At 37.1% G+C, this 22,081-nt stretch overlaps 10 protein-coding genes across 10 annotated transcripts; 5 read left to right on the top strand and 5 right to left on the bottom strand.

Annotated features, from left to right (window-relative positions):
• Nucleotides 1-68: 68 nt before the first annotated feature.
• On the bottom strand, nucleotides 69-2,647 carry C9374_007636 (uncharacterized protein; the record flags this gene model as incomplete). Its single annotated transcript, XM_044697623.1, has 2 exons — nucleotides 69-2,056; nucleotides 2,407-2,647. The coding sequence occupies 2 exons, from the start codon at nucleotides 2,645-2,647 to the stop codon at nucleotides 69-71; spliced, it is 2,229 nt and encodes a 742-aa protein (XP_044546260.1).
• A 419-nt stretch (nucleotides 2,648-3,066) lies between these two features.
• C9374_007635 (uncharacterized protein) lies at nucleotides 3,067-3,952 on the bottom strand (the record flags this gene model as incomplete). The annotated part of the gene is made up of 4 exons (XM_044697622.1): nucleotides 3,067-3,233; nucleotides 3,305-3,509; nucleotides 3,588-3,629; nucleotides 3,680-3,952. The coding sequence occupies 4 exons, from the start codon at nucleotides 3,950-3,952 to the stop codon at nucleotides 3,067-3,069; spliced, it is 687 nt and encodes a 228-aa protein (XP_044546259.1).
• Nucleotides 3,953-4,071: 119 nt separating this feature from the next.
• On the top strand, nucleotides 4,072-5,340 carry C9374_007634 (uncharacterized protein; the record flags this gene model as incomplete). The annotated part of the gene is made up of 6 exons (XM_044697621.1): nucleotides 4,072-4,106; nucleotides 4,165-4,295; nucleotides 4,346-4,459; nucleotides 4,518-4,806; nucleotides 4,877-4,921; nucleotides 4,968-5,340. 6 exons carry the CDS (start codon nucleotides 4,072-4,074, stop codon nucleotides 5,338-5,340), a joined length of 987 nt encoding a protein of 328 aa, XP_044546258.1.
• A 928-nt stretch (nucleotides 5,341-6,268) lies between these two features.
• Nucleotides 6,269-7,267, top strand: C9374_007633 (uncharacterized protein; the record flags this gene model as incomplete). Its single annotated transcript, XM_044697620.1, has 1 exon — nucleotides 6,269-7,267. One exon carries the CDS (start codon nucleotides 6,269-6,271, stop codon nucleotides 7,265-7,267), a length of 999 nt encoding a protein of 332 aa, XP_044546257.1.
• A 216-nt stretch (nucleotides 7,268-7,483) lies between these two features.
• On the bottom strand, nucleotides 7,484-8,818 carry C9374_007632 (uncharacterized protein; the record flags this gene model as incomplete). The annotated part of the gene is made up of 2 exons (XM_044697619.1): nucleotides 7,484-7,800; nucleotides 7,858-8,818. The coding sequence occupies 2 exons, from the start codon at nucleotides 8,816-8,818 to the stop codon at nucleotides 7,484-7,486; spliced, it is 1,278 nt and encodes a 425-aa protein (XP_044546256.1).
• Nucleotides 8,819-8,997: 179 nt separating this feature from the next.
• On the bottom strand, nucleotides 8,998-11,573 carry C9374_007631 (uncharacterized protein; the record flags this gene model as incomplete). Its single annotated transcript, XM_044697618.1, has 2 exons — nucleotides 8,998-10,085; nucleotides 10,157-11,573. The coding sequence occupies 2 exons, from the start codon at nucleotides 11,571-11,573 to the stop codon at nucleotides 8,998-9,000; spliced, it is 2,505 nt and encodes an 834-aa protein (XP_044546255.1).
• A 239-nt stretch (nucleotides 11,574-11,812) lies between these two features.
• On the bottom strand, nucleotides 11,813-15,252 carry C9374_007630 (uncharacterized protein; the record flags this gene model as incomplete). The annotated part of the gene is made up of 2 exons (XM_044697617.1): nucleotides 11,813-13,158; nucleotides 13,218-15,252. 2 exons carry the CDS (start codon nucleotides 15,250-15,252, stop codon nucleotides 11,813-11,815), a joined length of 3,381 nt encoding a protein of 1,126 aa, XP_044546254.1.
• Nucleotides 15,253-15,502: 250 nt separating this feature from the next.
• Nucleotides 15,503-17,357, top strand: C9374_007629 (uncharacterized protein; the record flags this gene model as incomplete). Its single annotated transcript, XM_044697615.1, has 8 exons — nucleotides 15,503-15,923; nucleotides 16,080-16,332; nucleotides 16,389-16,426; nucleotides 16,533-16,780; nucleotides 16,864-16,996; nucleotides 17,078-17,107; nucleotides 17,180-17,264; nucleotides 17,324-17,357. 8 exons carry the CDS (start codon nucleotides 15,503-15,505, stop codon nucleotides 17,355-17,357), a joined length of 1,242 nt encoding a protein of 413 aa, XP_044546253.1.
• A 468-nt stretch (nucleotides 17,358-17,825) lies between these two features.
• Nucleotides 17,826-21,369, top strand: C9374_007628 (uncharacterized protein; the record flags this gene model as incomplete). The annotated part of the gene is made up of 2 exons (XM_044697614.1): nucleotides 17,826-18,194; nucleotides 18,376-21,369. The coding sequence occupies 2 exons, from the start codon at nucleotides 17,826-17,828 to the stop codon at nucleotides 21,367-21,369; spliced, it is 3,363 nt and encodes a 1,120-aa protein (XP_044546252.1).
• Nucleotides 21,370-21,407: 38 nt separating this feature from the next.
• Nucleotides 21,408-22,073, top strand: C9374_007627 (uncharacterized protein; the record flags this gene model as incomplete). The annotated part of the gene is made up of 1 exon (XM_044697613.1): nucleotides 21,408-22,073. The coding sequence occupies one exon, from the start codon at nucleotides 21,408-21,410 to the stop codon at nucleotides 22,071-22,073; it is 666 nt and encodes a 221-aa protein (XP_044546251.1).
• Nucleotides 22,074-22,081: the final 8 nt, after the last annotated feature.

Genomic DNA, 22,081 nt, shown 5'->3' with positions numbered 1-22,081 from the left:
TAAATTAATGAGATGTTATTAAGATATTATTGTTTGTACAAATGTGTCATGAGAAGCGCTTTCAAAAACTAGAAAAAGTCGTTAGGGTCTTCCCATTTGGTATTGTTCACCGAAGGATACAAATTAGATGACGATTTCTTATTTTTCTGTTCATTGTCAAATTGAGCAAAAGGATCCTGTTCATCATTGGTGCTATTGAAAGGTACGTCTACAAAGCCACCATCATCTTGCAAATGGCCTCCGAAACTGACACTAGTGCTGTGAACTGGTGGCGTTGATGTTGGCTTTGGTGTTGGTTTCGGTGGTTGTGGTGGCAAACGTTGAGGTCTTGATGGCAATGGCATTGTTTTGGTACTTGGTGACGATGAAGCTGACACAGATTGAGGTTGTGTTCCAGTGGTTGGTGAAGTGACCATGGAAGCTGTTCTTGATGGAGGTGGAAGGAAACCCTTCTTTTTGGATTCTTCCTCAAATGCATTGAATGGTTCGTTAATCGTAGGATCATAGTAGGTCTCTTCAGTTTGAGCAGAAATCGTTTGGAATTTTTGAATTCTCTGTTGTCGGAATTGCTCAATTTGATCCTTTACATGAATTCCAATATAATCCTCATAGAGACCAATCAGCAATTCACATGTCTTGTTAATGGCTTGACTGTCTTTGGCCATTCTCATTGGATTGTTATCAGCTGACTTCAAAATATTCACACCGAACACAATCGACAAATTGGACATGGTCATCTTATTCACGTCAGAACGATCGGCAACTTTTTTCAAAAATCTCATCAACTTGTCCAACATGGCAATATGTTCAATAGGTAACTGTTTCACTAAATTGAGCATTCCATAACCAATCTCGCTCTCGTCTTTCAATTGCAATAATTTCAAGAAGGAGTCATACCGTTCGTAGGTAAGTAAAGGCTCAGGCATTTCTCTCAAATACATTTTCAAAAGACTCGAAACGACGTGAATGTCTTTAAATTCCTTAGTAGCAATCATTCCACCCAAATCCAAATGTTTCTTTCCATTGTCATACATTTTTTTCACATAACTCACTCCTACAACTTCTCCAGCCAATCTGAAAATTCCTTCCACGTCCAATCCTTTCAACTCTAAAAATTCGAATAAATCGACACACATATTTGGAACCACGTCGCGGTTCAATTCTCGTTCTCTCTTCATGACTGTTGTGAGTGGAACACCAAAGACTTGTTTGTCTTCTTTTGGTTTTTTAGGTTTTGATTGTTGAGCTTGCTGTGCTTGTTGAGCTTGTTGATTCTGAATTTCCTTGTAATTGATGATATCATTCACGTCATAGGAACGCATGGCTGATCTGGATTTGCCTGTAATGAGATGGCTCTCTAATTCGTCCAATACTTGTGAACCCTGAATGAAATAAGTTCTATAGACTGAAATAAATTGTCGAATAGCATTCAAATATTCATAATCTCGAAGTTCTTCTTGGTATTGCAACTCTTTCATGATATTCTCATGAACTTGATTTGCTAATTTTTGTTTCTCTTCAGCATCCTTTTCAGCATTCTTAATCTTTACCAAATCATTGGATTTCTGTTTGAGAGTATTGTATCGTGTCACATCCACATTGTGTTCCACCACAGCCTCTCTATAGTATTCTTTGAGATTCTTACAAGCATCTCCTTCTTCCATGGCTTCATGAACCTTACTCAACAAAATGCTCGAAACATCATTGTTCATATTACTACGTAATTCGGAAAGTTGTTCCAAACAGCAACCCAACTGATCAAACATGTTAAACATTTTGTTAACTTCCAAATTGGTATACAAGGTACGAGGAGGAGCAAACGACTCTCCCGAAACATAGTCCAATTTGAGTGTTGCTGCGTATTCTTTGAATTGAGTTCCTAGAGTCAATTCATCTTCGGAATGGCTCTGAGAGGATTTGGTAAACTTTCTCAATAATTTATCCATTTCCTTGTAGTGTGTTTGAGAGTCTTTGAAGGCTTGGTTGGCACGAATGAAATCATCAGGAAATTCAATTTCTTCTGCTTTTCCGATGGTTTTCATGATTTTGTGTTTTCCTGTTTTGATGTTATAATGAGGAAGGTGAGGGAGTGAGGTCAGTATATATTTCCATGATATGATGATGATGATGATTTTGATTATCATACGAGTGTTTTCGTTCGTTATGGAAAGAAGATGAAAAGATCAAAAATCATCATATTGCATCCCAAATGGAGAAAATAGAAATACATGAAGAGAACCAATATGTTGTTGTTGTTGTTGTTGTCGTTTGTGGAACAATTATCCATTGATCAATTCATAGGTACAGAGAGATGTCATCATGAATTTTTAAATAATAATAATAACAATAAATTTGATAACGACGAACGTTTACAAAAAACTCAATAATATCAATACAAACACATACCCACAGTTGTTGCTCTCTTCCAAAAAGTACCCATCACAGAAGCTGGTTGCTTTTGTGCATTTGTTGTTGATGCAGAAGAAGAAGCATCGGTCGTGTTGCTACTGGCCGAAGATGATGCAGTACTGTATGGCGATTGACGAGGTGAGGAAGGTGAATCATCACTTAGATCATCGGCATTGTTGTTATTGGCAGTAGAAGTGTTAGTCGTATTGGTGGACTTTTTACCAAATATTCCTCTCATGATGTTGTTGTTTGTTGGGAATTATTAATGATGATGATGGAATGGTTTATTACAAAAGGAAGATCAAAAAGGGTATTGTTGATTGTTCAAGAAGTGAACGATCGAACGAGAGTGATGAGGATGATGATGATCGAACAGCACTTGGCAGCTGATGATGAGTGAGAGAAATTTTTGTTTGATGTTCTGCCTTTGTGACAGGAGATTGTAGTTTGGGTTTGCCTTCTCGAGAGGATCCACTAAAAGTTGTTGGCTGTGTTGATTGATGACGGACATGTGTAGAAATATTGGGTCAACTACAAAGTCGACAAAGTTTCAAAATCAGGCATTGTCAATTCGTGTGAATGACAAAGCAGGAAGAGAATGAAGTTCTCTCGTATTCAATCCCTCTCCATGTTTATTCTGTTGAGGGTGTTCTGCTTTTACTGGTTCATGATTTGCTTCTCAGTGTAAGGATATTGGAAAGCAGGTCTGTCTTTTCTTCTGTACAACACCTTGGTGGTTTTGTTTTTAACATTTTCACACAACACAGCAACGACATTGTGCTTTTTCCATTCTCGTACAAAGTTTGGATCCCACAGTTCTGAGCCTATTTTTGTTGTTTAAATATTAATGGATATAATGGGTCAGTGTGTTGTGACCATGTTTTCAAGAACTTACCAATTCCAAGATCTTTGCAACATCTCATCAGAGCATTTGATTTACAACCTTCAAGTGCTGTTCCAAGTGTTTTAAAGCTTTGTTCAGATGGATCAAAGGTTTGCTCTCCGTACACTTGTGACACAAACTTGCCATGACAAATTAAGGCATATTCTTGAACAATGCACTTGTCCTTAATTTCATGGGCTCCCATAGGAATTAGCGACTATATTGGTGTGGTATTTACAAGATTCATCGTCAATGTGAAGTGATCCACCATATTTATGGAAATAATTTCACTTACCCATCCTCCAGGCAAGAAGGCTTTGTTTAAAATTCTTCGATACTAAGCAACGGATGATTATCGATTTGAAAATTCAAATATAGATTTCATACCTTAATTTCAGGTAAAAACAGGCTTCCTTCTGGCAACACTTCAATATCCTTGTTGTCAAGAGGAGCCAACAAAATATCAGCAATTTCCTTCTTGAATGGTGTGTTTGAAATCAATGATAAAACATCAATTTCAGGTTTGTTTGCTTGTAAATTCATCATTCCGATAGAGAATGATCGGATCATGCTTTGGTTGATATTAGTGAAGCTTGATGAAATCAATGCTCGCGACCTATTGGCCATAAGAGCAGAGAGGGAAAGTACTCGTTTGTGCATTTTTTTGATTGGATGTCCTTCATCGTATGAATTGGACAGCGTCATCATAACGTTGAGTTTGCTGCAAAATTAGATTTTAAAAAACAAAAAATGGCTCCTCTCTCAACACAACTGTCGGAATGTGGCAAACCTCATTATTCGTATTTTTATGGAGGTAGGTACAACATGATCTTGTTGGTTGTATGGAGGAATGGAGAGATGCTCAACTGTAGATTATTACCGGCTCAATACAAAAGTATTATAAAATATATTATCCATTTACTGACCGGAAAATGTGAACTAGAACGAATTTGTGAAGAACAAAAAGGAGTAGATACGAATTATGTGGTAACGAAACGGTTTGGTATGTAATGATGTTGTGTCAATGGAAATTCTGACGACGGAGAATTTTAGAGCAAAGTTTAGGAACATCCAAACAGTTGGCATCCTTGTTGGAGGAAAATTCAAATAAGGAGACAAATATAACATTTTACTATTTGAGTAGAAAATTCACAGATGTCGATGAGGGTACGTGTGTGCATGTTTGGGAGAATTCATCTTTACCGAATGAACAATTTTTTAACAGTTTACGGAAAAATTAGAAATATCAAGGGGAAAAATAGTTTTACATCTGAACATTCCAAGAAGGTTTGCAAAACTTGTCTTAGACACATGATCAATCTCAATCAAAGTATCAATTATTTGGATAATTTGGCACGAACATCCTTTGAATTGAGTGACACAACACATAAGAATTTATTATTGAGCTTGTGGACAACGCTAAAACCAAATCACACGCTCACATTTATGGACGATAGAGAAGAATTGACATCTCCAGATTGGAAGGAAATTGGTTTTCAAGGGCTTCACCCAAAGTAGGTTTTGAAATCAAAAATAGAATTAGATTAACATGTTTGTGGACTTGATGATTTCAATATTCAATAGAACTGATTTTAGAGGAATGGGAATGCTAGGATTAGTTAATTTACAGTAGGTATTAATTTTGTGCAAAATTATACAAATTTCATTGAAATAGCCGATTTGTGGTGTTATACACAAGAGAAGCTCGTGAAATGTTGGAAGACGTATCAGATCCAACCATGTGGTATCCATTTGCCATTTCAGGAATCAACATTACTGGAATTCTTATCAACATGATTAGATCTCATGAAATTGTTGAAGTGTTTTATGGTTTAAATTTTGAACAGGACGAACAAACTCATCAAACAACCACAGAGAATATCTTCCAAGGCCTCTACAATTATGTTTTCATCAATTTTCATGAATACTATGTGAAGAACAATGGTACTGTGATGAAATTCAACATACTTTTACAAGAGTATTTAAGGCAACCTTCGGTGCAACATGCTTTAAAGACTCACACCATATCGCCCTACTCGTTGCTCTAATGATTTGTATTCAGTTCAGCAAACACTTTTGACAACCACATTAAATCTCAATATATTGAAGTGTTTTTTTCAAAGTAGAGTCAGGACGAGCCAGAGGGCAACGAATTGAATGTTTTAAAAGGCCTTTAAAAATGGAAGCAAGCAAGAGCACACTCACACAGGACCACACTACCAAGATGGAAAAGAGATGTTCCGATGAAGTACTCGTTCCAGTATATTATAAAGCTCAAGAGGTACCCATCATGATGCTTAAACAACAGTTGTTTTGTTGTGCTTTGATTTTAGGAATGATTTGCAATGTGATCCTTTTCTTCCAACTGGTATGCTTGATCTATTCGATTTTTCTTCTCGTCTGAAATCGCTGTAGCACCTCAGCTCAACATTCCCCTGTTTTTAAGCAAGTAGTGGTAAATGATCGACTTGTGATTTATGAGATTATTAAGGAACCTGAATATCAACTAACCAACGTTAGGGTAAGGTTATCAACCCCAAGACTAGCCTCTCGCTGATTGATCAGAGATTTCTCATAACAGTGGCCGTAATCTTTCGTTTGGAAGATGTGATTGATACTCAAGTGTTGGCAGAATAGAAATCATAAGTTTTAATAATAGACTCGGTATTGGTCTTGTTGATTTTCCGAGAAAACGTGTTTTGTAAATATTGAAGTTCATATTCCAGCATGCATTCCAAAGCTTTTTAATCCAGAGTTCCAACGTCTTTGTTAATTTTAGAACACGAACAAAAAAACAAAATAGAATTGAACAAGTCCCAAAACGACCCCGATCATCACACTAAACACCCACCAACACAATGACCTCCACTCTTGAATCCTCGTCATGTAACATGAGCAACATGACTAGTAGCACATGCCCGAACAGCCTCCAACTCCTCGAAGCATCAGAAGAACACTCTGCTCAAGGCTTCGATGATGCCAGAAGCATTGATGACAGCTGCTGCTGTTTCTCTACATGCCCGAACCTCCTCACTTGTAAGGGAGGATTCTAATCAAGAAGAATCTTGTTCTTCTTGTGGTACAACTGCTCATTCGCAGCAAACCTTATCTTCATCATCCTTGTCATCCAATCTTCAATGTATCATCTCTTCGCAAGATTCTGAACTCGTCACACATGAATTATCCACTGCTACTGCTAGTTCGAGTTGTTGTATCGTTACAGAATGTAGTTTGAATTCTACAACAACCTCTGCCAACTCTTCCATGGATAATGCCACTCAATTCTTGGCATTGACTTCAGGAAGTACACTTTCTGAGGACTCTCAACGAATTTTGTGTGTGCCAAACGCTGGAGGAAATTCTGTATTTTCTGAAGTCCTCTCGTTTGAATTCATCAAAATGTTGATTGAGAGTTTGTGTGCTTCCATTCGAGTTTCTCTTCATAAAACAGAAATGGAATTGGTGTATAAAGAGGGAAGCAAGATCACAGACATGTGTATCGCCCTTAATAATACCATGACCAATGAAACAACGTTAATGGGATGTTCTGTCACACGATGTTTCAATTTCATGAATTTAGAAGAAGTTGTGAGCGATGTCTCGATCAAGCTATTATTGAAGAAGAAATTAAGTGGAATTATTGACTCTACAAACGGAGTCATTGGTGATCAATGGACGAGACAAATTTTGCATATTTGGACTTCAAACATGCAAACTGCTCAATCCATTAAGAGAATTTATGAAACTGAAATTTCTGATGAGCTCAAATCTAATACCATCGTTATTATCACTTGTACTTGTGGTGGAATGGAATGTATTTTTAAAGAAAAAGGCGATGATGCCAAAATGGTGATGAAATTATTGGGTTTCAATGTTTCTGAAGATGTTGTGGATGAAGAGGTTTCAGCAGCTACTGAAGATGTTGACGATGATATTGATAATTTTGATGTATTTTTGGGATCTATCACTATGTGAAGCTTTCCAATAAATTCGTAGTGTCATTCCAAAACCAGTTTCATTTTCTTGTTGAGAGGATAAGTATTGGCCAAAGCAAGTGTGACTTGTTTGAGGACAGAAATTCCTTATTAATAACGAAAGGATGAAAAAGATCAACAAGAAAAAGTGGCCCACCCACCAACCATGCTTGGAATAAATAGTTTCTTCAATTTGAGTTTAATCATAATAATAAAATTAACTAAAAGCAGCCAAAATGCACATGACTGCAAATCCAAGGACCACTAAAAACATTTTGAAAAATCTTCCCGCAATCGTCGAACTTTCCTCCAAGCTACTTGGAATAATTTCAAAACATGCAATAAATAAAAAGGATCCACAAGCAATACTCTGAATAATACCAGCAATCATAAAGTACGATAGGGATAAATCACTGCTTATAGCCATTCCAATTCCCATACCAACAGGTGTACTTATAGCATAAATTGCTACTTGCAGTAAAATCCAAATCTGAAAGGATCCTCGACACAGTGTATATCTCAATACAATAAATCCTTTTTCGTCATGATTATACCAATGAATTGAATTCATCGAATTACGAAAAAACCTACCTGTGGTCAGAGATTCAAATCCTTTGTGTGCCACAATTGGAATAAATAAAGAAATAAATGAATTCATATCACTTTCTAAACCCAAGGCAAAAGCCTCAAACACTGAATGCACACAAATTGCAAACGTGAACAATAACGATTTGACCAGAAAGGCATATTTACGTTTCGCTTTCTGTTCTTCCAACAATAATTCCGAATATTCATTCTTCAGTTCTGAGGATGAGGACGGATGGATGAGAGCAGCAGTTTCATCCATTCCACTGGATCCAGCCTGAACTGAAGCATAGTTATTCATTCCCATATCATGATGTTCATGTCCGTGATGATGAGAATGTGTTTCACCTTCGTAGGATTGAGAAGAGCCATGAGAATGTTCCGAAAAGACTCGATCCAATCCCACTAGAAATAAACATATCGTTCCTGCAATCATCATGGCCCATGGATATTCCGTAACGGTATCTGGAATGGGAGTAAAAGTAGAATTGTTGGAATCTTCACCAGCCATGAAAGCCTTAATACTATAATAATGGTTCAAGGTATTGAAAGATGATGATGATGCTTCATCCGTATTACTACTTTGATTGTTATAAATTTCAAAATAATTATTAAAAGACTCTACACTATCGGGTAACAAGTGCGTTAAACCACTTCCGAGGATGGCTCCAGCAGCAACACAATTGCAATACATGAAGATTAATTGAATGATTTTCAATGCCTTTTTCAATTTCCGAAGTTTCTCAATTTTAGATAAATGATGAACAATGTACGGCAGCAATCCAAGAACAACACTCAATATGAAAAGACCGATGAGTGTACCTATTTTACCTCCTAATAATGAACGATCATCGGAGGGAGTGTCAGGATCGGAAGAGGCCAATGCATATGATGAGGCTTGGATGACAGAATTTACCAACGAATTTGAAATTGGAATACCACGTTGATGATGATGAAGAGGAATCATTTTCACACAAGTGGTATGACTCGAATATTTACAACTCTCGGAATGTGTTGATTGGAATAAATTGGAATTAATACTCTGGGTTTCTGACCTCAAGTAATTATGTGCTAATTTTTTTGTTTTGTTCAAAGATTTTTTGTTGTGTGAAAAATTCAAAATCGCGAATAACTAATCGATTGGTTTCACTTCTTGCTGAGAAATCTCTCTAAATTTCCTCCTTTTGATTTTGTCTTTTGTCTTGAGGCCATTTCTGCAGAGCGATAGCCACTGCTTGAATTGCTGCTTGTCACTAAACTACTCGCTTTTACAAAACCTGAATTCATTGCAGACGAAGAAGTTAAAGAACTACCTCCAGCACTTCTGGATGGCAATAAAGTGCTGTGTCTTGGTGCAGAGGAGGGCTTGGAAAATTTTCGTTCTCGACTTTCCTCTCTTTCGAGAGCATCAAGAACATCCTCAATTGAATCCTCCATACGTTTTCTTTTTTCTTGTTGAATATCAGCTGCCGACTTGAATATTCCACCTCCACTGGTTGGTTTTGTTTTGGATGATGAATTTTTGGTAATGAGAGAATTGTTGGTAATTCCCTTTTGTTGACGGTAGCGATCTCTGTCTTGTCGAGCTGCTTCCATTTCGGAGCCATCGAATTCATCCAAATCGTCAGAATTATATTCCTCAATAAAATCGTCACATACAGATGAGGCTGACATGATAAAATCATCTGCCATTCGTGTTCCAAGTCCGCTTCGCGAGCCAGAAGAAGAATAGGTGTAGGTTGCATTTGTAATTTCTTCCAACTTCTTTTTTGGGTTTGCACAATAATCACAACACTTGTCGCAATATTCTACACCTTTGATTTGTTGTACCTCGACTTGATTTGCGCTCGTTGTTGACGAGGATGATGCAGCGCCACCTCGAGGAGGTGTTGATGGAGTTCTGGAATCGTTCGATGAGCTTGTAAACTTTAAAGGCTGTTTAACAGTATTGCCTGAAGTCTTTTGCTGTTTTACAGGTGATTGAACAGTTGTTAGGGCACGAGGTTTTAGAGGATCGTAACTCTCACCAAAATACTCCAAAATGAACTTTCTTCTACAGCAACCAGTCTCACAAAATTCACAAACCTTAGTAAATGCTTGTTCAACTTCTTGCATTCGATCTGCACCTAATTTGGTGTCTCTTGAAATCAAGAATGATATTGAGCTCTTTTCACGGCTGCAATGATAAAGCAAGCTGACAGACTTTTTACCATCTCTTCCAGCACGTCCACTCTCTATACAGTCGTTGTACAAAGATAATTGTTAGTTCTCTACACTTCACTTTAATTCACTACACTTCACTTACCTTGATAAAAACCTTCTAGTGATTTTGGAAGTGCAAAATGCACAACAAATCTCACATCTTTCTTGTCAATACCCATACCAAAAGCTATGGTTGCCACAATAATTTTGGTAGTGCCTTTCAACCAGTCGTTTAGAACTGTTTTTCTTTCGGAAAGTTTGACTCCAGCATGATATGGTTTCACGGTGAAAAGAGCTTGATCGTCATCGTCCTTCTCATTACTGAGCTGAGAAACCAATTCTTCAACCTGATTTTTAGTTCTACAGTAAATAATTCCACATTCTCCAATTCGAGATTTGAGAAAGTTGCACAAATCACCATATGGGTCCTTAATGATATCCTTGTATCTAATTTCGTACGAAATGTTTGGTCTATTAAAACTGGTGATGAAACATTTGGGATTTCGTAGCTGAAGACATTGTACAATGTCTGTTCTGACCTTATCGGTTGCAGTAGCAGTTAAAGCAATTGTTGGTACTTGAGGGAAGGAGCTTTTCAGAGAGCCTAATTGACGGAACGATTTTCTAAAGTCGCTCCACGAATTGATGGTATGACATTCGTCAATGGCAATGAGTGATAATTGATCTCTGGATGCAAGTAATCTCATGAGGGCTTGAAAGTTCTGGTTGGCAGTCAATAGTTCTGGTGTGACGTAAATAATCTTATATTTGGGATTTCCACCTTCCATGTCGTGTTGAATCTTGGTAATTTCACTCTTCTTTTGGCTTGAATTCCAAAAATTGGCCTTAATATTCAAGTTTTCCAAAGCTTGAACCTGGTTATGCATCAGAGCGATCAATGGACTCACAACTAATGTGACTCCAGGTAAAATCACAGCTGGTAGTTGATAGGTAAGAGACTTGCCAGCACCTGTTGGCAAAACAGCCAGCGTGTCTTGTCGATTTTTCAAAAGGTTGAATATTATTTCAAATTGATTCGGACGAAATTCTTCGAGTTTGAATTTTGTTTTCAACGCCAAATGCATAGCTGTTGTTATAGATTCGTCATTGCTCCAATCCACACTTTCAACATCCTCTTCACTCTTTTTACTTGCAGTGGATGAGACTTGTGAAAATTTGAGTGGAGGTTTGAACGATGGTTGTGATGTCGAGGAGGAAGATGAAGATTGCGATAATGTATTACCTGCATTGTTGCCACTGCTACTACCATTTGCTCTATTTTTGATGGAATACTCGTCCAATCCGAAACTGAAAATATCATCATCAGAGCTGTCTACAATAATATCATCAACATCATCGGAAATTGTAATTGTGTTTTTCTGCTGCTCCGAGTTACTTGTAGTTGTTTTTTCATTGTTAGCATTAGAAGTACCCTTTTTCTTGAACGTGAGTTTAGTTTGTTGTAGTGATGATGAGCCACTCGTCGACGACGCCTTTTTCGAAGATGAGGTTTTTTTCATTTTTTTTATTCGAGCAAGTATTGGAACTGCTTTTTGGAGGGAATATATCAAAGTTTATTAAAGACCCTCAATAGAATCATCAGCAGGGAAGAAAATTGAACACATCTTTTCTACAATTAACACAGCTGCAATATTAGCAAATAATAAAGCGAGAAGGAAAGTTCTGAAAGAAAATGTATGGAAAATAGAAATACCTTCTGGGATGTCAACAAGTTCCATTGCTGCATTGAGTTCTGGTGCTAAGCCGCTGGCGCAAAGCAAACACAAAGCCCAATACCTGACAAAATGATGAATAGTGGCTTATTTTCAGTTAGGCCTTGCATGAAAGGTCTTCCCTTGTAGTTGGTTGCGAATGTGACAATAGTTTGAAGAGATGTCACAATAAATACGATAGTGTTCAATAGATTGGGCTTAAAGTCTGCTTCCTTTGGCTCAAATAACACATGAGGAGCAGCTAATTTTGCAGCTTGTACGCTCAATGCAAGCGTTGTCAAATGGATAACAAATTGTCCCATAACTGTTGCCAACATGTAAGGTGAGAAGATAGTAATATGAGGTCTCTCCTTGGAAAGAGTGTCGAGTGGTTTGGATCTCGAAATGAAGAGGAAGCACAAGGCTACACCAAATCCTGTAATCATCATTTGTGAATCTCCAAATTTAACTCCATCCAAATAAAGTGCGCTCAGGGAATATGCTGAAATGAGACAATTTAGGGCCAATATCTTGTACATTTGCATGGTTGTTACAAGTGTACAACGTCCTTGCATAATAATGTGACCACATGACTCAATAGTGGATTTTCGTGAGGTGAATGGACTTGCAATAGAGGCATCACCAAGTTTGACAAGATTAGCCTCCTCTTGTTGGGCAAGTTGCTCTTGTTTTTCTTTCATCTCTTTCAAAAGTTCCATAAACGATTTCTTTTGTTGAGCTTGTGGATTGGCAGTAGGATTGACTTTGGCAAGTTCCTTAATAATGTCACTCTTTTTGTGAAGAGGAGCATTGGGGTGTTGTTGAGATTGTTGCTGTTCATTTTCTTTCTTTGGTTTGTTTTCCAATAAGGCCACACCGACATGAGCTTGCTTTAAAGCTCCAACATCATTTGTACCATCTCCACACATGAGAGTTTGATAGTTTTGAGATTTGAGTGAGGTTAAAATGGATTCTTTTTGCTCTGGACTAACACGAGCAAAGATAGCCACATTTGAAGAAAGTGCGTCCAGAATTGATTTTCCATTCTCTTGTGAGGTCAGGTTGGCCATTTGTTCACCACTCACACAAAAGTCGTACTTCTTGGCAAGTTGACCAAGCTCTCCTTGTTCGAAATCTTCTTCAACGTTTCCTTCACATCCAGAGCTCTGAGAACCAGACCAGAAATATCTGTGACCATCTTGTTTCAAAGTAAGGAGAGGCTTGCTTATCATTTCTAACTCCTTGGCAACATGAGATGCTGTCAGTGGATTGTCACCGGTAATCATTATTACTCTATGAGAACTGTTTTTGAGATTAAGAATTGTTTCCTTTGTGTTTGGTTTGATGTCGCTTTGGAAAGCAGCAAATCCTGCAAAAACGAGATCTTTTTCAACTTCATCACGCGTGAGCTTATCCAAAATGTTTGGATCCGTGTATCCAAATCCTTATAACCTAACGCAATAACTCTCATTCCAATTTGAGTCAAGTGTTGGAATCTAGAATCATATGAATCCAAAGCTCCGTTCACATCGCTCTTCACAAAAAATGGTTTTAGCAATTCAGGAGCTCCCTTGACGAGAACACGAGCAAATTTACCCTCATTTCTGTCGTTGATAAATACGATGGTAGACATTCTCTTTAGAACAGAATTGAATTGGAATCTTTTGTGAATTTTCAAATTTTTCACAGACTTGCAATTCTTTCCCACAATTAAATCTTTAGACAATTCGAAGTCGACACCTGTCAAGCCTGAAACCTCCATGGGATCTCCAAGGACTTTTCCATTAAGATCAATCAAAGATTGACAACCTGCTAAAACTACTCTACTATTTTCGCTTGGTTTTTGGGAGAGCTCATCAGAGTCTTGTTCTGAAAGACTTATACCTTTCAATGTCATCTTGTCACTGACTAGTGTACCAGTCTTGTCAAAACAGCAAACATTTACCTTTCCTGCATATGGAATTCTGAAGGGCTCCGTACAGAAAATGCCTAGCATTGACAATGAAAGGAGTGAGTTGTTGACAGCCAATGATAATTCCATAGGTAGTTCAGGTGGAACTACAGATGTAATGATGAGAATGCAATTTAGAGCTAATTTGTATCTACTTTTTTCTGGATTCTTCAAACCTTCGTAGAGAACATAAGCGCTAGCAATTATCGCAAAAATAAGCAGGAACAAAATGAACAGTAAGGCCTCAACATTGTTCGCGCTTACTCGTTCTGTGGCGTAGAGAATTGTTCTAATTAACTTGCCCTGTGACGTCTCAAAACCTGTTCGCAATACAATTCCAATAGCACCGTTGTCTGGTGGAACTTTACCACTCGTAGAGCCAGGTGTATGCTGCAACACCACTGTACCTCCAAAGATAACATGTCCCTTGTCAATATTCTTGATATCCAGTTTTTTTCTTTCTTTAAGCTCGTCTATGGGTATACATTCTTTCATTTGCGGAGTAGATTCTCCTGTGAGAAGTGCTTCATTAGTCACGCATTTGCCACTGATAAGTAAAATATCACATGGTGTTACTTGATCTTCTTCAGCGTGGCTTGTCACAGATATCACATCATTCGGTAACAAATCCACACTAGATTTTTGTACCCATTTTCCATCTCTAAAAACTTGTAAAAATTGAGGTTTTGTTGCCATCTGACGGATTTGGTTCAAGTTTCTCAGTCTGGAACTAACTACTGTGCTTTCAAACATAAAAAGCATTACCAAAGTGAAGAGCGAATAATACCAATACTCATCAAGACACCACAATAAGACGCAAAATACTTGAAAGACAAAGAATGGTGCCAAGGCATGCTCTACGAATAACTCCAAAAACTTGGGAATTGGGATTTCAAATTGATTTTTTCCATAAATTCTTTGCTTTGAATATGACTCCTTTTCTGCAATCCCATGCTTCTCAATCTTATTAATCCATTCTTTGAGAGTTTGCGATTGTTTTTCCAAGCTTTGATATGGAAAGTGATTTCGTACGAAGGAAGAAGTTGTCTCATCCCAAATAAACATCCGTTTCTGATACTCAAAACAATACACTTGTTTGTCATTCTCATCTCTAATTAACTTGAGAGGGCACAATTCAACAAAACCCTTGTGTTTGTTTGGTACTACTTTCACTACAATTCCTTCTCCTATTTCCTTGCTTGTGACGGCACGATATTGGAAAAAAGCTTTAATATTCACATTCCAATACGCAGATAAAAACGAAATAATTTGCAATAACGCAAGAGGACCCAATCCAACTAAATGATAAAAGAATAAATTATCGGAATATGATTCATGATGATGGTGGTGATGGTGATGATGATGCGAATTCGAGTCATTGTGCTGTTGATGCAACAAGGAAGGCAAAAAATAGGCATTAATTGCAAAGGATACCAATGGATACAAAAAGACAAACAACAAGACATTCCAATGGAGCAAGAATGGCTTTTTCCGAAGCAGCACCACATGGTGGATGGTTTTTTGAGGTGCAATCATTTTTTTCGCTGTCCTCCAATTTTTCAAAGTGGCTTACGTCATCTGGATGATAAGTGTTCGGAACACTGGCAATGAGTGGTGTTGTTGACGAGCTAATGAAGTGGTGAAACCAAACCTCTTTTCTTAGTAGAGGCTTAATAGTGAGCCCAATCCTCCAGGATTTGTACATGCATAAGACCTGTTTAGCAATTGGACCAATCGGTTTTGTTGGTTGTTGTGAGATTTTGATTTTTTGAATCAAAAAATATTCATGCTTGGAACGCAACGTTCGCCATCGACGTCTCAGCATCAAGATTCCTCTCCTCTTCTCGGAGCTACTTCTGGTCAAAACAAAGAAATGAATGAATATAATAGCAATATTCAATACGAATATCAAAAACAAGAAAGAGAGGAAATCCCAGCCCATGAGGAAACATCATTACAACAAGCCATTCAAGGCTATGGAAGTCATCAAAACAGTCCTCCAACGTTGAGATTGGTCGGAGAGGAAGGATCATCACTTTCACGACACCTCTCTTCCTATGATCATGTGGAAGAAGGTGGAAATGAAGAGGAGAAACCGAAAAAAGAAAAGAAAAAGAGAGAACCAGCAAAGACAAGAGATTTAGTTGCATTTTTCATTTGTGGATTATTAAATAATTATAGCTATGTCATTATGCTTTCAGCTGCAGGTATGGAATTTATTGTTTCATCATGATAATTTTTGTGAAATGAATTATGGAAAATTGTATGTGAAAAATTCGATGGGAATGGCAATCATGCAATTTCAATTGAAACGTTACACTTGAAAAATGTGACATTGGAATGTCGACTTTTTCACACAACAGAGGACTTGATTCATGGACAAAGTTCAATAGTTTTACTTGCAGATATTCTCCCGACACTAGTTTTAAAAGCTATAGCTCCATTTTTCATGCATGCCATTCCTTATAATATTAGAGTTGGCCTTGCAGTGATACTAGCTCTTGCAAGCTTCCAAATGGTTGCTTGGTTTGATAACATTGGTCTTAAATTAGTTGGTGTTGTGATGGCTTCTCTTAGCTCAGGAGGAGGAGAGATTACTTTTTTAGCCATGTCAAGGTAAGTTAAAAACATCGAGTTGGCAATGGATCATTATTGAAATATGGTATTATTAGTTACTATCACAAAAATACCGTTTCTGCATGGTCGTCAGGTAGGTTGATTTTTCTCTTACCATAGTCCGCGTAACTCTTTCCATAATCATTTCAATTCAACCATTTCATTGTGTTAAAATATTTTGAACCTAATTCAATGAACAGGGACTGGAGGCGCGGGTATATTTGGAGCCTTGTCGTATTTGGCCCTTAAAGGATGGTTTCAATTGTCACCAAGTATTTCACTATCAATCATTACTCCTTTACCACTGTTGATGCTGTTAGCGACATTTGTCATTATGAGTGGAGCTCACTATGCCAATGGCTTCTGTGCAAGAGGAAAAGGAGTCCAAAAAGACAAAAAAACATCATTCGAACCGCTCACCATGAATGAGAAATTGAAACTAGTTTTGGTACGTAATTTATGAATATTGACAAAATGATTATTGACTGAAATATCTTTCGTATAACATCATGTTTAGCCACTTGCTCTAAGTACATGCTTCCACTGACAACCGTTTATTTTGCTGAGTATCTCATTAATCAAGGAGTTGCTCCAACGATTACCTTCCGAAAAGAACTAATTCCAGCAAAAGACGACTACATGTATTATCAATTTTTATACCAAAGTAAGTGTGAAAGAAATTGTTTCATTTCGCAACAACCTCAATATTTAACACAATTAATTCATCATGTACAACGAATTATAGTTGGAGTGTTTATTTCAAGATCATCTGTGAGTACGTATTTTTATTATTGATAAGCATATTCGATCGAAACTGTTCTTTAACAATCATTCTTCTCAAAAACAGACATTTTCCCAATCAAGCGTTTGTGGGTTCCTGCTGTCCTTCAATGCTCACTCTTTGTGTTCCTCTTATTAGATGCATATTTTAGGTATGTCTTTTATCACACACATTTTCAGCATTTTTTACACTTTGCAATACGCCAACTAGATTTGTACCTGCCATTTTCTTCACATTTGCTTAATTCTCTTTGAAGGATTTTTGGGTGGTGCCACCTATGTCAATACTTATTATTGCATTTCAACGGATGTTCCAATAAGACAACGAGAATTTTCAATGAGTGTTGTTTCCGTGTCAGATGCCATAGGTATCAGTTTGGCAGGATTATTCGGTGTTTTCCTTCAACCATGGTTAAATAAGAACCAAAGTAAGAGACTCTAATTTTGAATTTTCGTCAAGCCTCTTTTGCCAGAGTTTTGTGATTTTCCAAATTACAGCCATTGCTGTTAAAGTAAAACAAAATCCAACCAAATAATAATTATCATACCAATAACAATTCAAAAACAAACGTCATTGAAAATATTATACAAATCCTACAGGCCCCTCAAACCTCATGCCACTCTAGAATTATGGGTGTCTTCTTCATTAATAGATGGAATGTTCTGAATACTACAACGAATTGATCCAACGTTAAAGTTCTCATCCTCAAAAAATGTTCTCGTTTTTCACGGGCTCGTCCAAACAACAACAACAACCGACCAATTCCAACAACAATACTTCGTCGGCAACTTCTCGTGTACAACCACAGCCCAACATTTCTACTACGAAACCTCTTCCGGTTCCGCAAAACAATACATCCTCTCAACAAGAACAAGCTTTATCCTCCCAACGAAATTCATATCAATCTGCTCTTATTTATTTAACTGCCGAACAACATGATATTTTGAGGAGATTGCTCATGTATTCAACTCTGGCTTCGATGATGACCGAGAAAGATGAAAATACGATCGCTGAGCTTGTAAAACAATTCGGTAGCGATTCCAAATCAATGAAATTATTAATGGATTGTTTACTAGATACTGTATGTAGTTTGTTTGATTCATCTACAAATGATGATTAAATAATCAACTGTGTGGTTGGGTCCAATACCTAACAAAAATTCATCAATATCCGAAAATATCTACTGTCGTGATTGTTAATAATGACGTAAATATGACACACTGATAACAACATCTTGACATTATGCGTATCATCAACACTAGCTGGTGGGATCTCGTGGACGTTTCGATCCTCAAACCAACTTCATATTCCAATCTCCCAAAACTATAACGGTCATTTTCACATTATTGCCCTTCCTCTCAGAAGATATTCAAATCGAAATTCTGGATATATTTATTGTTCTTCTCGAAGAATGCAGCATTGATAATAGTATGGCTGCTTCTGTTGGATTAGTTCAAACAATTAATAATCTTTTAGCCAAACACCAAAAATTTAGTTTGAACGTAATTCAGAAACTCATTTACTTGATTGGTATTGTCGGAAGCTTTAGCGTTTCTGCAAGAGAGTTGAAAACTCTGATTCGATTGATGAGAACAAAAACTCCCGAAAATGAAAGAAAGCTTGATGATGATGACGATGAAGGTCTTTCACTAGACAAGGACTTGTCTCCACTGATTTTGGAAGTCATTAGAAAAATGTCAAGATATGATTCTCCGTCGTCGTTTTTCAGTTTCGATGGAATTGATTGTGGTATTGTTTCTGACAATATTTTATTCCCTTCAAATGGGTACACATTCAGTTGTTGGCTCAGAATTGAGAGAACAACAAAATCTCAATGTTATAGATTTTTCAGCTATTTCGATAAGAAAATGAATGGACTCGAGCTGTTATTCAAAGGAAATCACATGTGTGTACAGGTCGTTTCTGGAGGAAAAAAGCAACAAAATGTCACATTTGATTATTTCTTCCATACCAACAGATGGTATTTCATTTCACTCACTCAGAATAAGAGATTTATGCTGAGAAGTGACATTATTTTATTTGTTGATGGAGAGCAAAAACAAACATTTGAGCTCAAATATCCATCTTTGGGTGGACAAGTCAATTTTGCACACTTTTGTACAAACATTCCAGCAGACAACAAGCAAACCAAAGTACAAGCATTCTGTGGACAAGTAGGACCGATTGCTATTTTCGACAAAGTTTTCAGTTTGAATGAGGTGCAGAAACTACACAGTTGTGGCCCTGACTTTCAATATACTTTCAAAAAGGGTGACTCGCAACCTAGATATTTTGATTGGCCAAATGCAGAGTCGTTTTCCCAAAAATTGGTCACTCTCTACAATCCTCGATCAAGTACAAAAGATTTCAAATGTCCTGACAACTCAGGAACAAAGAAAAATTTCTCCACAGATGCCAGACTCCTGCAGGGTACCTCTATCTTTGTCACACATCCTGTCAAGGATACCTTGAATTGCATTGGTGGTGTGGAGGTATTATTCCCATTGTTCAGTCTATTGAAAAAAGATTGGACAGTTGATTACTCAATGTGTGCTAGAACGATTTCTCTCATCACTGAAATGCTTCGAAATAACAAGAAAAATCAAGAGGACATGATTCAAAAGAATAGTTTGTGCACTCTTGGTCACATTCTTGGCCAAATACCCCCAGAACATATTAATCATGATACTCTAAAAGCATTGCAAGGATTGATCGAATGCTCTAGCGATCCTAAAGACCCAATCATTAGAGAAATATTTAAAGAAATATTTTTGAACTTTGAATTATGGATCACTGTAGATTTTGATATTCACAGCAATATGTTGCACTTCCTGCATGATGAAGTTTCTAAAAATCCAGAATATTTCCACGAAACTGTTGGCGTTCAGTATTTGCTCGATGTGATGCGATATTTCTTTTGGTACAAACCAGATAAAGAACCTGAAAGAATTTATCAGCCAACAGTACGACCAAAAGAGGAAGAAGTTTATGCTCTTAGATTACAATTGACTGAAATAATCAAAGCCATGATACGTTCTGGTATTAGCAAGAGTGAAGCGGAATCAATCATGTCTTACATTGTTGACTCGACAGACGAAAAGCAGGTTGTTGAAATTTTAAAGTGGATCTTGGTACTCATCGATGAAGAAGTACCCAATATTATTGAAGCTCTGTCAGAAGAAAAAATCATGTCTCCTCTTCTCAACATGCTGACCAATAGCAAGAAGAAAATTAGAATATTTTCACTCAAGCTGATAGGAAAGATTTTGGAAAGATCTAACTCTGAAAGAAGACAAAAGTTTAAGAATTTGGGATATTATTTACTCATTGAACAATTCTTATTGAGCGAAAACTACTTTGACGAGGAAACTTACATTGCTCTTCTTGAAATTATTCTTTGCAAGATTAGCTTTAGTATTAACAGCACAATCTCAACAGATCTTTCAAAAGGAGGAGCCAAAATACTATTGCCAGACCTGTTGACTGCCTTTTTCAACTTGGTTACCACGAAATCTATTGAGACCAAGGAAAAAGCCATCCAAGATATGAGTGTAATTCTCAAATCTAATCCTCATAACAGAACAGTATTTGGACAACAATTTGGATGGCAAAATTGGATTCTTTCATTGGCCATTCCTGATGCTGACGAATCTGTTGAAAAAGCTTTTAATCTTTTCGAATCGGCTGTAGACGTCGTCTCTGTTGTGCTTTCCGAATTTCTCCAGGCGCCAAATGGTTACAAGCAAGTCAAAGACACACTTTATCAAATTGACATCATTTGTGATAGAAAGGAAATTCATAGAGCCTCAGCGTTTTTAATTTTCTTTAAGAGATTCCTTCCTTTTGTTGTGAATCAGATCAACAATACCCAATTCAACAAGGAACAAGATTTTTGGAGAAATCTTTTCCGAATCACTCTACTTGTAGAGAACTTTATTTTAACATCGGATGATACAAAGTTCGAATCTCCCCAAATTGAAGGCACCATTATCAAGTTAGAGAACACTCACAACGAAAAGCTCTATATTGTCAAGTATATCATGCAAGGTTTTGATTACATTATCAAAATGTCAATCAAAGATCCAAAAGCAATGGACTTGCTGCATTATGACGGATTTAAAAAGAACAACAATCCTTTCATTATTCAAACCATCATGAACATTGCTGCTGATTTGACTACAACCAAGAGCAACATTCCAACTCCATCCTTGTTTTTCGTATTGTTTAGATTGCAACTATTCCTTTGTGTGAATTAGATGAAAAGGAAATACAAGAAGCAAAGCACAGTATCAGAATGTTGGCTCTTCTCAGTAATGACATTAAGCATACTCGTGTACCCAAGCCAACATTCAAAACAGAAAATGATGAAAATGAGATTAGTCAAGCACGTGTCTTTTATGCATTAGCCAAGCTGTTTGTGAAGATTGAGCAAAAACAGTACAGTTTAATACCTATTATTACTGCTATTCTCAGAAAGAATCAAAAATCTCTTGCAGCTATTCTTACCAATCCAGTTGCTAAAGAATACTTACAATCGGAATTGGCATGTATAGAACAAGATGCTGCGCAAGAAGAATTTATATTGAGTCTTGAGTCTGAAGAAGGATGGCTGGGTGTACGTCAATCTCCTCCATTCAGTGCTGTCTATACGGAAGTTAAAAGTGAAGAGCAAAATCAAAAAGAGAAAATTCTTAAAAAGAGAGAACAAAAAGTGAATGATATTCTTAAATTTATTGAACGAAATGCCTCCAATGACATACCCAAACTAAAGAAGGCATCTCAAGAAGCATCCAATGCCAAGACCCACGTTTGTTTCACTGAATTACAGAGAATGAACAATTGGAGAGATGCTCTCAGAAGAAAATCCAAAATTACACTTACAGAATGGAGAAAACACGAATCTGAATTCTTCTCAGGTACCGGTGTTTGGATTAAGGATGAGATAAAGAAGATTTGTTAATGTTCTTG

Source organism: Naegleria lovaniensis (genome assembly GCF_003324165.1).
Source record: "Naegleria lovaniensis strain ATCC 30569 chromosome Unknown tig030, whole genome shotgun sequence".
NCBI lineage: Eukaryota > Heterolobosea > Eutetramitea > Acrasida > Naegleriidae > Naegleria > Naegleria lovaniensis.
This window is presented reverse-complemented; position numbering and strand designations above follow the sequence as displayed.